A 15,631-nucleotide genomic window follows, 5' to 3' on the forward strand; every position below is an offset into this window, starting at 1 on the left:
ATCCTCATCACCACTTCCATCACCACCACCGAACCTTCACTCTTACCCTTCACATTCTTTTCACCTGCCATTCTGCCACAACCTCCACCACTAGATCTGTCTTTTACACTTCTCCCTTCTCTCTCCTCGCTACATCACTGCCACCACTACCCACAACCAGGTTAGATAAAACAATTAAATATTGAACCTCATGCCAAAGTTAAGATCTTCCATATTTGTAAATTTTGTATCTTCAGTTTTATCTTCTAATTTCTTCTCCCAGCCCCCTCTCTGTCTGTGTTTTTAGCAACTCATGGCATCATCATTCGGTTATTTTCACTTGTGCTTTATACCATGTCAGTCCCAGAGGGTTTTCTAAACTTCCTTGTTCCAATTATAGTATAGAGCTAAGTTTACTTAATCAAACATCATCAATAGTTGCATTTAATGGCAAACAAGTGAGAAATCTAGCCTTTTGAAAGGAGACAATTGTCGGGAGAGTTAAACTTTGAAAGTGACTGACTGGAGGTCTCCAGGTAATGCTATCTATCTCCCTGCTAAAAGACTACAGCATTAACAATTTACTCTTTTTGCTAAATATTAATGTATTTATCTTTTATACTATTGTTGTATATGCTAGATGTTACAGTCGTCTTATTGATTGGACAACTTTATAAGCATGGTACAGGATTGCCTAAATTCAAGTAAAGTACTTTATACAGCCTGAGGTTAAGTGCTTTACTGCCTTGGCTAATCCTGAATTGGGATATTCTTATCATGATCTTAAGCTTTTCTTAATGAATTTACTCTTGCTCGCTGAGTACAAACACTCGCGCTCTTCATAGTTAGACAGACTTAGACTACTACATGTTGCATGATTATTGTTCTAGGAATGTTGAAAGCTCAATCTGCTGTAAACTTTGTTACAAATTTGAAGACCCTATATAATCTATGTCAGCTTGCAGGATTAGCAGTATCTAGGTTTAGTTGAATAACTCTCAGCTATGCATATTTCTGAGAGGAGGAAAGCACATGACATGTCATGGTTAGATAATTTCAAACTGAAACAAATACATATAAGCAGAAAATTGATGATACTGCGTTCATTTTCAGGCAGATGTCTTACCTGGTAATTAGTAAGTAATGCAACAATGTGTTTTTATCATATGTTCTACCTAATTTCCTTAATCAATATTGAAAGAGATGATTAATCCATGCTTTTATCAGAAAAAGAACTCAATTGGAACAGTAGAGTTCAGATTTTCTCCTTTCTGTTCGGTGTGGTATCAACAATTTTGAGAAATCATATTTCCAGCAAGTTTAGTTAGTGTGGTAAAAATGATAATTCCTGTTTTGCATCTTTGGTGCAGTGCTATAGAAAAACATGTATCAAAGAAGTTATACTAGACGATGGGCAACAATCAAAAAACATACTGGACAATGGACATGATTGTTTCTTTTTAAGCATTCTACTAGTGCCAACTGGCTATATTAGTGCCAACTGCGAAGTTATCTGCTGTCCCCACTCAATAAAAGAGAACATTTCAGGCTTAGCCAGTTGATAACTTTCTTCTAGTTTTCTTAACTCTTTATTTGTTTGGATGTGGTTATCCCCAAATCATGGAAAGAAATGCAAATTTGCTCTGAGAAGGTTCCATGAAGCCACACCAGTTTGGACCATTGTGAGTACCAACTGATCAGTACGTGTGCCTGCAGACTGACTTCAAATTTTGTTGTCATCATCTCCGATGCTTGGTTGGTGCACTGCTTCTTAGATAAAAATGAGAAGGGAAAAGGAAATTTCCACCCCTTCCCTTGGTTCATTATCATGTCTGTTTGCTTACAAAAAATTTGTTCTAGTTCATTCAAGTATTAGGGAGTTCATTGATGTTCATTCGACAAATATATCTTCATGAGCATCCCAGAAAACCCTGCTTTATATTATGCCATACAAACATGATATTTGTAATGTAACATTTTTGAAATGTTCTGTGCATGTTTGTCTTAATGGACTAGCAAGTTTATCTTTGGTTTAAACAGTGAGGGTATTGGGTAATCATATACTCCAGTTACATTTACTTCTGCGTTGACCAATGTTTCTTGCTAACAAAATTGTGCACTTTGTTTCCCATAGCTGTATGTTTTATTCAGCTGTATAATTCATACCTACTGAACCTTGCTTTATCAAGGGTTCCACCAGTTCATGTCTTGATAAATCATGACAATCAGCTGTGGCTTGCAAGTACTGGTAATCTCCTTCCTTGACAGCCCACAATTGCTGAGAAAGCAGCTAAGAGCTGCCTCTTCTGAACAATCTAGACTGAAATTTATGAAGCTAGCACATTGTAACGTGAGGTTTAAGGGGATGGAGATGGGTTTTCAGAAACAGTTCGGGGAGGGCCTTTGAAGTGACAAATCTATATGGATCTTAACACTTGATTATATAGTGCTCCTTTTGTTGTTACCATTTATCTTGTGTTCGTCCCAGTTCTCTTGTTAATTGACCTCTGATGTGTATGTTTTCAACTTTGATGTGCAAATATCCTTGCCAGGGGAAAAGGAAAAGGGGGATGGGGATAACAAGACTTGTTGATCAGTATTTCTACAAGAATTTAGCAACCCTTTGATGTCCCATTCAGTACACAATTTATAGCTGCCACATCTTAAGAAGATACATTAGTTAGCTGAGAAGGAACAGAGGAAACTTGTTTAATGATGCATGAGGAGATGTCACTCAATTGGAAGAGATTGTAATTCTCCTTTGCTAGTAGTGTCAACTCTCCTTTCTTCTCAGTGAACTCTTCATCACACGTTGATGTCGCATCCATAACTGTCCTCATTAGTACAGTAGCTATATCAAAATTCTCAGCCAAGAACGCGACAAAAGCATCAACCAGCATGGTAATAGCATCTGCATAAAGTTCCAAGCAATCTCTTAAACAGTTCATAGCAAAAGGATCAAACTCTTTGCTACTGAGCATCTTCTCAATGGTCGAAATCGTGTTGCTAGCATTTTCTAGAGCCAGCTCCATTGCTACAATTCCTACTCCTTGTAAGTTGGTAACATGAGTTATAGGAATTGCTTGGAGTGAAGTAACACAGAAGTTGTAGTTTATGTTTGCTGACTTATCTGAGCATTCTTTGCAGGTTGAGTTGATCAAGTCTAACAATGGTGGAGAAATCAGGTAACAGTGTGTAGGAATTATTGTCAATAGTAAGAATAAGCAGCAAAGTGAGAGGGAAGAGAAAGAGCAATGCCACATTATTCTGAGCTTAATGTTTTGATGATTTTCTTGTGTTTATTGTGAAGTGATATTTATATACATTGAACAGAATTACAGAATGGAGAGTTAACACCATGAGGAAATTTCGTAGAAACTCATCAAATGAATTGAGCAAATGTGACTAAGGTTTAGGAAATTTCACTTCAAAATTTGGATCTTTCCCCCCTTTCTAGTACAGTTCAGAGTGGGATAAAGATGATGGGGGGAGAAGAGAGGTGGAGGAAAAGTCCCCCCTCCCCCCAAAAAAAAAGAAAAGGGAAAAAAAAAGCCTAGAACATTAGCAAGTTAAGCTATAAATTGATGTTTTTAAGATTGTCTAGAACTTGAATAGCTCTTTAGGATTCACATACTTGGTGGAAAGTCTTTTTACCAAAGATATTTTCATATTCATGTCTCAAAACCCAAGACATCTAGTTAAAAGAGGAGTAACATCACATCCTTTGATAGAAGCTATTTAATTTCTTTTGGGCAAAAGGTCAAAAATACCCTATCACATACCCCAAAATTGGATGAAAACCCCTAAATCACCGCCATACTATCACCAATCACCATCATTAAGTACTTATGTTATCATCCTAAATCACCACCAGTAACCACCTATGTCATCACAACTATCATTGACAACCATCACCACTCCCAACCATTATTGTCAATTGCTATAACTTCGCCTTCATCACTATAATTATATTAATTACCATTAACATCGCTACCTCTACCACCATTATAAGTCACACGTACCGCTATTACGGTCAATCCATACTACCAACCAACATTGCCAATACCATCGCTAACTACCACCAACACATCGTCAATCATCATTATCACCGTCATTTCCATCATCACTATCAATCATTTCCATCACTACGGTAATCCTTATTTATGACTAACCATTTTCACCATCACAACTAGCATCGTCACAAACTATCATGTCTACACATCGTCAACCACCACATATCCCTCAGCCACCAACATCAACGCTGCCAACTATTAATATCAATCAACTTCACCATCATAACCACCATCACTATTAATCAGCACTATCTTCGTCATCACCATCATTATTAGCCGCTAGCATCGTAGTTCACCTTCACAGAATCGCGACCCTTTGTCCCAGACATGATAGCAATCCCCACCATCACTAACAAACATAAATATTTAATTAAATAATAATCTTAATTACTCCCTCCGTCCTTATTTAGTTGTCTATATTTCCTCTTTTAGTTGTCCCTATTTAGTTGTCCATTTTGACAAATCAAGAAAGGACAACAATTTTTTTTCTATTATACCCTTATTTAAATAAAATTGTCATAAATAAAGTAAATAAACTTATGAACTTTTCAGTATTGATTAGTTATCTTGAGTGAATTTATTTTGGAATTGTAAATTGTATTATAAGGGTAAAATTGTAACTTTACTATGTTAATTATTGTTGCCTTAATCTGTGTGTCATTTCTAAAGTGAACAACTAAATAGGGACGGGGACGGAGGGAGTATTTAATACTCAAATTTAAAAACAACCTAATCATCATTTAAAGACATGCCAAATCTTAGCAGTGTGAGGTGACACGTTTCATTTACATATTTGGTACGTGTCTTTTGTAAACTTGATAGCATTGTGTCAGCATTCACTCTGTGTATTTCTTCAATACTCACCTCTCTCTCTCTGCTCATATCAAACTAATAATTTACACACACCAAAAAAGAAGAAGAAAGTAGAAATTAGAGTATTGTGTTTGTTTACAGAGGAAAAATGTCATCAGCTCAAGTAGATCCACATGACAAAATGAGGGGTAGAGATGTTAACAAAGTAGCCAAAGGCGAACAAGCACCTCGCCCTGTTCATGAATTTGGCACTGTTTCTAAGCCGCCTCCTCCTTCCTCAACTGATCATCTGGTCTCCACTCCATCCTCCTCTTCTCACTCTCTCAAAACTCTGTATATTTCAAAATTTTGAATGTTGATTTGAATTCAAAACTTGAATTCAAGCTTCTAATTTCCATCTACTACTAATCAATAGTTGGATTGGATTTTTATATATGTTCTATTGATCTGTGTTTATTGAGTGATGAATTTTGTGGATGTGAGATTGCAGTTTGAAACGGAAGAAAAAGCTAAAGCTAATGCAATTGCTGATGAAATCCGCCGTTGTTATGCTTGTTTCCGCAGCTACCTTAAGTTTGTTCGCTTTTTCCTACAATGTTAATTATGATTATATCCATTAATAGAAGAAAAAAAAAAGAAGTAGAATTATTATTTTGCTGTTAATTTACACTTTTGATAATTCTTTTTTATTTTTGACTTGTAACGAATGATTAGATGCGTTGAAGAGAAGGGCAACAAGGACTCGGAGTGTGAGAAGCTTGGGAAGGCTTTCAAATCATCTTGTCCTTCAGAATGGGTATGCAAAATAGAGATTTGTCATAAAAATGTGAATATTTTTCAAAAGCGAAAATGATATTTGAAAATTGGAATGGTTTGGGGTTGACAACTTTTTGGTGTTTTTTTTCAAATGTTGAATTTTGGATGGGAAAAAAGTAAAAACTATTATGGTGATATGCATAAAGGCCTACTTAGTTTCACAATCTCAATTATGGTGTGATTTAAACAACCAGATATAACATCATATGACCTTTGATACCTATCACCAAAGAAAATACAATCCAAAATAGACAAGTTTTCTACATATATACGTTGTTTAAGAGTTAATTTGAATAAAGTTATATAAGAACTAAAAATTGAACCAATTCAAATGATCATTTATAAGTTCTTTCTAGTATATATATATTTTTTTATAACTGTACACATGGGAATAATATTGTATGATTTGTGTGCTTGTGCAGATTGAAAAGTGGCATGAAGAGAACGTGGTTCGTAGATAGGGGCTTCTGCAGTTTATAATGGCACCTGCCTTTGCCAATAGAGAAAGCTTTTAATAACACTTGCATTTTTTTAAAGGGAAAAATGCCTGAAATATATTCGAATTTTGATCGAAATTGCCGTAACAATATCGAATTTGAAAAGGAATGTTTACCCCTGCATTATTTAATAGTGTCTTTTAAAGGTATATATTTGTCCACGTGGACATCATAAATATTGTATCATTATAAATAGTAATATGTCCATGTGGGCAAATATATACCTTTAAAATACACTATTAAATAGTACAGGGTAAAATGTCATTCATAAAGTTTGGTATCGTAACAATAATTTTGACTAAAATTAAAGTATTTTTCATACCCTTTTTACTTTTTTAAAAATTATGAAATGACACACCAGAACCATTTTGTCAATTCTATATGTTACATTTGGTATAAACTTTTTTTATATATATATAGTCATCGATGTACAACTTAGATGTAGTTACCATTTCTCAATGCTTGTTAGCTACCATTAGAAATGGAATTGAAGATGGCTTGAACATGACCATAATAAGTTCATTATCTTTTCCCAATGCAAACGCCTCAATTCCCGCACCTTGCCATTTCATCACCTGTCGGCCTATATGCAAAAAGTGAATTTAGGATTTGAAGATTTCAGGTGCTTCGATATTATATGAGCTCTAATTTAAATTTAAAATAAAAAGAATGAAAAAGGGCTTTAGCTAGATTCAAACCTCTGCTTTTTCATGGATGAACTGTTAACTATATTATAGTTTATGTTGATTTTTTAAATGACATATACATATGATTTTTCTGTTGATTTCTCAAAATAGATATACATATGCTTTTTTAAGTTAACGGGTGTGCGGCCCTCCTAAGGTCAGTGGCGGATCCAAAATTTTTGCTCAGGGGTTCAAAGTATAAAGGAGAAGTTCAGGTGGTAATGCAAATGCGCGGTAAGGGTAGTAGTCCCTCGGCATGCTCTTTGTACAACAACCATAGATATTTCATTGGTTCATAAAGTAAAAACTAAACTAATCAAAATATCGAGGACAAAGATACATTCATAAGAATTTTAGTGGATCAACTGTATTACATAACTTAACTCCTAAAACACGTGAAAATTAAATGATGAAAAAAGAGCAAGACGGAAAAGAAAGATATTTACCTTATCATGTTAAATTTAACTTACTAATTTATCATACCATCTTTCTACTTTTATTCTGCTCTATCGAGCATTCTTAAAATTTTTTGTGCTTTTTATTCTTTTATTTTGTAATGTTTTACTTTATTTTTCACTTTTTAAAAATTTTAAATTAGCATCCATTCAGTCACATATTACTATGAAAATTGTCAAGATTCTCTAAAAGTGTGTAAAAATAGAGTTACTAATATTATAATGCATATTCAGAATATAAATAAATAACATTGTCAATTTTTTTTAGTTCATATAGTTCAATTTACTAGGTTAGTCATAATTTGTAAAAAAGACAAATAACGAATAAATCAAATATGTTTAATTTCCATCTCTCTAAAATAGAATTAAAAATATAAAAGAAATTTCATGAATTCTTTAAATTAATATTTTTGAAAGGATGTTGACGATATTTAAGTTTCTTCATTCAATTACATTTAATTTACCTTTTTTTAAAAATAAATTATATTTCTATCTCAATTTCTAGTTAAATATAATTCATCATTTTAAAAAAAAGTTATTCAAGTTAGTATATGAAAAAAGAGTTACGTTGAAACAAAATGAATAATAGTTATAAAAAGAATAAAAAATAAAAATAAAAAGAATGTGTCAAATAAATTTAAACAAAAACAAATTAAAAAGAAGAAATGGAACAAAAGGAAAAATAATGAAAAAGAAGAAGAAAGTCTAAGCCCAAAAGTTCCATTTTTCAAAGCATTTAAAGGAGGGCAAAAATGTTGACATTGTATATACCGTGTAATTTTTTGACGAGGGGGTTCGGGTGAACCCCTAGGGTCCACCTAGGTCTGCCCCTGCCTAAGGTGTGGGTCTGCCTCTACTATCATGCATTACTAAACTCCTATCCTGATCAACGATAAAATTAGGATTTTTTTTGGCAAAATACGAAAACGTATAATATGTAAAAATAAATTAATTAATTATGCATATAATAACAATAATATTTGAACTTGAGCTTTGTTTTGAAACTCCTCAACTCATAATACGGTAATACAATTGGATACTTTTGATTTAACTAGGTTGTTAAGAAAATAGGACATCTCTATGAATTACATGAAATTTTAGAGGATTTAGTTGATGCGTCGTAATATACTATTAAAAAATGACATATTTTACATGATTTATTTACTATACCTAATAGAGAAATGAAAATACGCATAATTTTTTTTTTGAAATCTAAACTGAAAATATCTAATTAGAACTTTATTAAAAATTAAGAGATTCAATTAAAATTTCAAAACATAATTTTTTTGAAATCTACTCCTCAGGCGCGTATCCATTAATATATGCTTTTAATCATAAAGATAATTTAAAATTTAAAATTTATAAATTTAATATACAAAAACTTTGTATTAAATTTATATTTTTTTTAAATTATAAATTTAAACATACTATTTGTTATGATTTTTCATATTAAGAAAAAATAGTTACTCCTAAATTACACCTAAAATAATAACGTATTCAATGAAATTTCACTAAATGGCTCTATGGAGGATAAAATGTATACAAAAAATTATTTTTCAAATATCGATGACTCAAGTACATCAAATTCAAGTAAACGAAAAAAATCAATGAAGAAAGCATACCAGTTAATAAGAAGAGCATTATAAAGTCTGCAAGAAACAAACAATAACATAATAATGTAATAATCAAAACATAATAAACAACATTGGAATTCCGAACTAAAATACCTAGCGCTGCCGGTGCTGCTGAGTTCATGATCATGACAGCCGCTGGCCAGCCTCTGAGGGAGGCAGGTCAGCAAACTTTTGCTAGTCTTTTTAAATCACCATGAGGGGAGGTGACACCTTTGCCTCTCAAACCAATCTCGTATTTACATGGAGAACCACGAATCATATGGGAAGAAGCAGAGGTGGAGCAGATGATTGTTAATGAAAACCTTTAATACGCAGTAGTTGGAAAGTTCTTGTATGGGTTGCCAGACATACAAGAACTACGTAAAATTATTCCAAAACAATGTGGATTGAAAGGGGAGTGCAATATTGGATTATTAACTAACAGATATGTGTTAATCAGGGCTACGCACTTGGAAGATTATGTCAATCTGCTTTTTAAACCAGTCTTTTATTTAACGCAGCAAAATTGGACATATCAGATGAGGACATTGAAGTGGGACTCGTTGTTTAATTTGGAGGAGGAAACATCTACAGCTATAGCATGGATTCCTTTTCCCTCACTACCCCCAAATTTCTTTGGGAAAGAAACAGTATTCTCATTAGCAGCAGCAATGGGGAAACCTTTACAGGTGGACATGGCGACTAAAAATCAAACAAGACCTAGTTGTGTGAGGGTTAAGGTAGAGGTGGACCGTTCAAGGAGTTCCCCAAGAGAATTAACATATGAATGAAAAGGTCTACTGGTGAGGTAGCAGAGAAGTGGATTAAGATAAAGTATGACTATATGCCCAAATATTGTAAAACATGCATGATTCAGGGGCATGACGAGCCACAATGCTATGTTAAACATCCGAAATTACACTTGGCCAGGCAAAATTCAGATACAAGAAAAAAGAATCTTAGGCAAAAAGAACTGACGTAGGAGCTGGAAACAGATGCAAACAATTATGAGAATCATATCAAGGGGAATGAAGGACATGGCAGGATATTGGAAGGAGAATTTGAAGAGGACAAATTCCTTGAAGGGAAGCAATATAAAGGGTGGCGAAGCAAGAAGAAACTAAATCAAGTGTGGAACAAGGTAAGAATTATTACGACAAACAAATTTGAGGCTTTAAATGGGAAGGAGGAGACAGATAACTTAGAACAACAACATCGAGAGATCAGCGAGGGCACAAAGATTACTACTAAGCAATGGGTGGAGGACACTTTCTCAGTACCAAGCAAAACAACACATGAGGAAAAGGACATTGAGGAAGCGGGGAACACAAACTCAAATGTAGTGAAGGTCATGAATCAATGGGAGGAAAATAGTCCTAACATGGGAAACCAAGAGGCAAGAAGTGATAACAGTCAACGGGGTATTCACACAAAATTAGTGGACAAGAAAGAAGAAGGAATACATACTCTTACAGGTTTGCAATTAGTACCTATACAAATAGTTGCAGCATTGAGAGAGGTATTGGAGGAGCAAATTAAAAACATACATGATCTTGATGAGGAGATGGAAGAAAATATTCAACAAATCAGCCGAGCGAGGAATTTCTCGCCTAGGCATGTGAATAGTCTGAAGAGGTATTTTAAAAAAGGGAAAGCGATTATACCTCTCCAGGTAAAAATAAGGAGTAATAAGGAACGACTCATAACAATAACAATTAATCAATGATTGACAAAATAATATTATAGAATATAAGGTCAGTCAACACTCAGAAATCTTTTGAGAGATTGATTGATCTTAAGCAAAGACATCATTACAAATACATAGCGACTATGGAACCATTCAGGGATCCAAGTGAGCTGGAACAATATAAAAGGAAGTTGGGTTATCAAAATGCATTGTTTAACATGAATGACAAAATATGGGTATTTTGGGAGGACGACTATGAATGGCAGATTGTATCGGATATAGATCAACAACTGACACTAAAATTGATCAGGTACAATACTATTGTACTAGTTTCGGCGGTGTATGCTAAGTGCAGTAATGAAGAAAGAATTGATCTCTGGGAAGAGTTAGAACGCATTGCTAAAGATCCAGCTATGCCGTGGGTGATAGGAGGAGACTTCAATGTAATATTGAGGGAAGTAGTAGACTTTGCACATTGTATAAATAATTGTGCGTTAATGGAGTTAAAATACACTGGGAGTATGTACACATGGTAGAATGGAAGAGTTGAGGAGGAATGCATTTTCAAGAGACTAGACAGGATCCTGGTTAATCAGGAATTCCTGGATTTATACCCTTCCAGTGAAGTTCATCATCTTGTGAGACAGGGATTAGATCACGCCCCTTTGCATATGATTTGCAATACTATTGAGGAACCACACAGCAGGCCCTTTAGATTTCTACACTTCTGGACTAAGCATAAAGAATTAGAGGATGTGGTTAGACAACATTGGAAATCGGATAGACATGGTAGCCCATTTATAGTTTTTCAGGACAAGCTGAAGAATATTAAGAAGGCCTTATCAAGTTGAAGCAGAAACACTTATGGTGATGTTTTTCAAAAGATAGCTACATTGGAGGAATTGATCAAGGTAAAAGAATTACAGGTAGGATTTTTTTCATTAATAGCCGTTACATGGGAATACATAAAATAAGAAGTTTACACACACATAGACCAGCCTTCACCAGGTTCTACCACTGCAGGGCCCAATCATAGTCAAAAGCGGAAAAGAGAGGATTTGCAAGAAAAAGTCGACAGGCGAGAGACAAGGTTGGGGAGGGTGCCCCGCGGGCCCCTCTCTGATAAGGTGTGAGCTGAGTAAAGCGGAAGCTGAGTTATGAAGGTATCTAGCAATTGAGGAGGAGTATTGGAGACAAAAAGCTGGCAAGACATAGTTCAAGGATGGGGACAGAAACACAAAATTTTTCCATTCCTATGTCAGGGGAAGGAGAAAGAAGTTGCATATTGATTGCGTTAAAGATGTTAGAGGGAATGAAGTTAATACTAATGTTCAAATGAGTGAGGCAACAACTGGATTTTTTCAAATTCAGCTTTCAGACGAAGGCAATATTCAAGAGTATGATATGCTTCAAAGTATTCCTAAACTAATTGAGGAGGAACAGAATGAGGAGATGACTAAGCTGCCAAGTAATGAGGAGGTTAAAAAAATAGTATTTACCTTAAATAGTGACAGTGTGAGTGAACCAGATGATTTCACTGGTAAGTTTTTCCAACACTATTGGGATATTATATAAGAGGATCTAACGAGATTGGTCAAAGCATTTTTTTGTGGGCAAGAATTGCCCAAATTCATTACACATACTAACCTTGTTTTGATACAAAAAAGGAGAATGTGCAGGAATTCAATGACTTGAGGCCCACCAGTCTGAGCAATTTTACAAATAAGGTGATATCAAGAATGCTACATGAAAGGATAGTTGGTGTTTTGCCAACTACTATCTCTCCCAATCAATCAGGATTTCTAAAAGGAAGAAGTATTGCAGAGAATGTATTATTGGCTCGAAAAATTATCAGGGATATACACTTAAGAAGCAAGGAGGCTAATGTAGTGGTGAAGTTGGATATGGCTAAAGTATATGATAGAGTGGCTTGGATATTCCTAACTAAAGTCCTATGACAGTTTGACTTTTCAGAGATGATAATAAATATGGTTTGGCGACTGATTTCTGCAAATTGGTACTCAATACTGATTAATGGACAAAGTCATGGTTTCTTTCACTCACCTAGAGGACTAACGCAAGGGGATCCTTTGTCTCCAACTTTGTTCATCATAGCTGCTGAGGTATTATCCAAAAGCCTCAATCAACTCAATGATCAAGAGTCTTTTAGAGGATTCAGAATGCCCAAATTGAGCCCTAAAATTAATCATCTGGTATATGCCGATGATACAATTCTATTTGGCTCAGGAGACAGGAATTCAGTGATCCAAATGATGAAGATACTGAGGGATTATGAAAGGGTGTCGGGTCAGATGATTAACAAGGAAAAAAGTTTTTTCTACCTCCATGAAAAGACCCATTTGATTATCACAGTAAGACTGAGAAAGCTGACTGGGATTAGGCCTGGTAACTTTCCGTTCACATAACTAGGTTGTCCTATATACTATAAAAGAAAGAAAAGAAGCTACTCTCAGGGTTTAATCAAGAAGATTGTTGTTAGAATATTCTCATGGTAGAACAAGTTTCTATCGTTTGGTGGAAAATATATATTGATAAATCTTGTACTGCAATCGATTCCGATCTACATGTTATCTACTATGTCTCCACCAAAGAGTGTTATCGACCAAATCCATCAGCTCTTTGCTAAGTTGTTCTGGAGAAACTATGCTGGAATAAGAGGTAAATATTGGATGACTTGGATAGATATGTTACACAAAAAGTGAGGGATGAGTAGGCTTTAGATCCCTATATGATATATCTAATGCCCTATTTGCTAAACTGTGGTGGGTTTTTAGAACTCAGACTTCTTTGTGGAGCACATTTCTGTGGAATAAATATTGTAAAAAACATCATCCCATAATGGATCAAAACAGAGGTCCCTCACAGGTTTGGAGGAAAATGGTAACAATCAGAGAAGATGTAGAGCATGAAATATGGTGGCAACAGAAGGAAGGTACTGCTAGTTTCTGGCTGGACAACTGGACTAAGCAAGGTGCTCTATATTACACAAAATCAAAAGGTGTAGAGGAGGAAGTGTTAGTTAAAGAAATGATCCATAATGGGCAATGGGACACATTAATACTAAGTCAATTATTATCTCAAAAAATGATGGAATACATTCTGGAGACTATTAGTCTTGATATGAACATGGAGGAATTAGACAAGGCATGGTGGATGGAGAATAATCAAGGAGACTTCACTGTTAGATCAGCTTTTCAGTTAACAAGGCAGAAAAGAGAAGAGAGGGAATGGATGAATAATATATGGATCAAAGGGCTACCATTTAAAATCTCTTTCTTTTTTTGGAGGGTATGGCGAAGATGAATTCCCATAGATGATGTTCTTAAAAGAATGCGAGTACATGTGGCATCCAAATGTTACTGTTGTAATGTGGGAGAGAAGGAAACAATGCAACTCTTTTTTCTAACAATTCTCATAGCTCAAAAGTTATGGAAGCACTTTGCTTCATGTGCAGGTATTAGCATAGAAGGAATACACCTTCAACAACTTATTACTATTTGGTGGGACAGGCCAGGACAGTGTAAGGAGAACAAAACCTCAAGGCAATACCAACAATTATTTTGTGGGAGTTATGGAAAAAGATGAATGCTAGAAAACATGAAAAGGTGGTGACATATGCTAGACTATTGGGGCAATGTCAACACATGGTCCAAATGCTAATGAAAGTAAAATATCCTTGGGTTAGATGAGGATCTCAGGATTTGGATAAAGATACTTACCACTCTTAGTATTTACAAGCCAACACTATACTATAGAATAGTGTACTGGGAAAAACCAGCAGTATGATGGGTGAAATATAATACAGATGGTGCATGTAGGGGAAATCCTGGACAAAGTTCATTTGGCTTCAACATAAGAGACAATAGGGGAGATATAATATATGCAGAAGCCCAAATCATAGGGGATGCAATAAATATGGAGGCTGAAATTATAAGAGTACTGAAAGCGATGCAGTTCTGTGATACTCATAAATTTCAAAAAATTATACTGAAAACTTATTCATTGACACTCAAACACATGCTTCTAAAGCAGTGGAAAGTGCCTTGGTCACAAGTGAAAAATATAAAGGACATACAACGGAATATATCAATGAAACAAGTTCAAATAAGACATATATTTCGGGAAGCTAATCAATTTGCAGACTATCTAGCAAATATGGCCCTAGATCAAGCAGAGAAGATACAAGTAAGAAGTTTCTACAATCTACCAAGCAAAGGTAGATGGATCATTAACATAGACAAACAACAAATTCTGTCATTGAGAGTTAAAACAAGAAGGATTAACCCAACAAGCTAAGCTAAGTGTAGTTACAAATAAAAAATACACAACGATAATATGTACAGATCAAAGTTTTGTCTTCTAAGAGCCGATCTAGCTGTATTGAAGCTTTCTAGCCTAGAGCTATCTCAACTCACAAAAAAAGACTAGAAAAAAGAGGGAATTCAAACCGATAAATCACTGAAAGTGCAGACTCGATCTAGCATGTCGTTCAAAGCTTTCAGGAAGAGTGTCATGGTTAAATCCCCGCAAAAAGTTCATCTTGAACTACAAACACCTCCACCGGATTTCACATCTGCAAAAAAGATGAAGTTAGTTGTTGATTTAGTTGGAGGTGGAACAACATCAAAAAGCAAATACCTTTGTTAGATGATACAACACTTCCACAACCACGGATGGAGCACATTAATAACCTAGAGGAAGATAATGAGCTACGGCAAGGAGAAGGGAGCAAGAAACATGGGAGCAATGAAGAGTAGGATTGGAATTTATGGGAAGCTCTAATTTGGAAATCCTATTTTAGGGGAACACTAGTACTTAGCTAGTCTTAAATTTCCTAATATGGGCTAGTTGAACATTTCTTATTTTGGGTTTTTTTCTGATTGTTTGTATGACTTCTTGATGAAGAGAAATAAACGGATCACTAGTCCAAAGTATTTAATTAAAAAAATAAAATAAACAATATAGGACTAAAACTACAAGAATACAACTAG

At 34.8% G+C, this 15,631-nt stretch overlaps 2 protein-coding genes across 2 annotated transcripts; one reads left to right on the plus strand and one right to left on the minus strand.

Moving 5' to 3' along the window:
• Nucleotides 1-2,402: 2,402 nt before the first annotated feature.
• On the minus strand, nucleotides 2,403-3,271 carry LOC125841409 (putative invertase inhibitor). The gene has a single exon (XM_049520532.1). It carries the CDS (start codon nucleotides 3,240-3,242, stop codon nucleotides 2,643-2,645), a length of 600 nt encoding a protein of 199 aa, XP_049376489.1. The 5' UTR covers nucleotides 3,243-3,271; the 3' UTR covers nucleotides 2,403-2,642.
• A 1,651-nt stretch (nucleotides 3,272-4,922) lies between these two features.
• LOC125841415 (putative cytochrome c oxidase subunit 6b-like) lies at nucleotides 4,923-6,227 on the plus strand. Its single transcript, XM_049520537.1, has 4 exons — nucleotides 4,923-5,157; nucleotides 5,356-5,438; nucleotides 5,580-5,661; nucleotides 6,104-6,227. Exons 1-4 carry the CDS (start codon nucleotides 5,014-5,016, stop codon nucleotides 6,140-6,142), a joined length of 348 nt encoding a protein of 115 aa, XP_049376494.1. The 5' UTR covers nucleotides 4,923-5,013; the 3' UTR covers nucleotides 6,143-6,227.
• The last annotated feature ends 9,404 nt before the right edge of the window (nucleotides 6,228-15,631 follow it).

Source organism: Solanum stenotomum, chromosome 10 (genome assembly GCF_019186545.1).
Source record: "Solanum stenotomum isolate F172 chromosome 10, ASM1918654v1, whole genome shotgun sequence".
Lineage (NCBI taxonomy): Eukaryota > Viridiplantae > Streptophyta > Magnoliopsida > Solanales > Solanaceae > Solanum > Solanum stenotomum.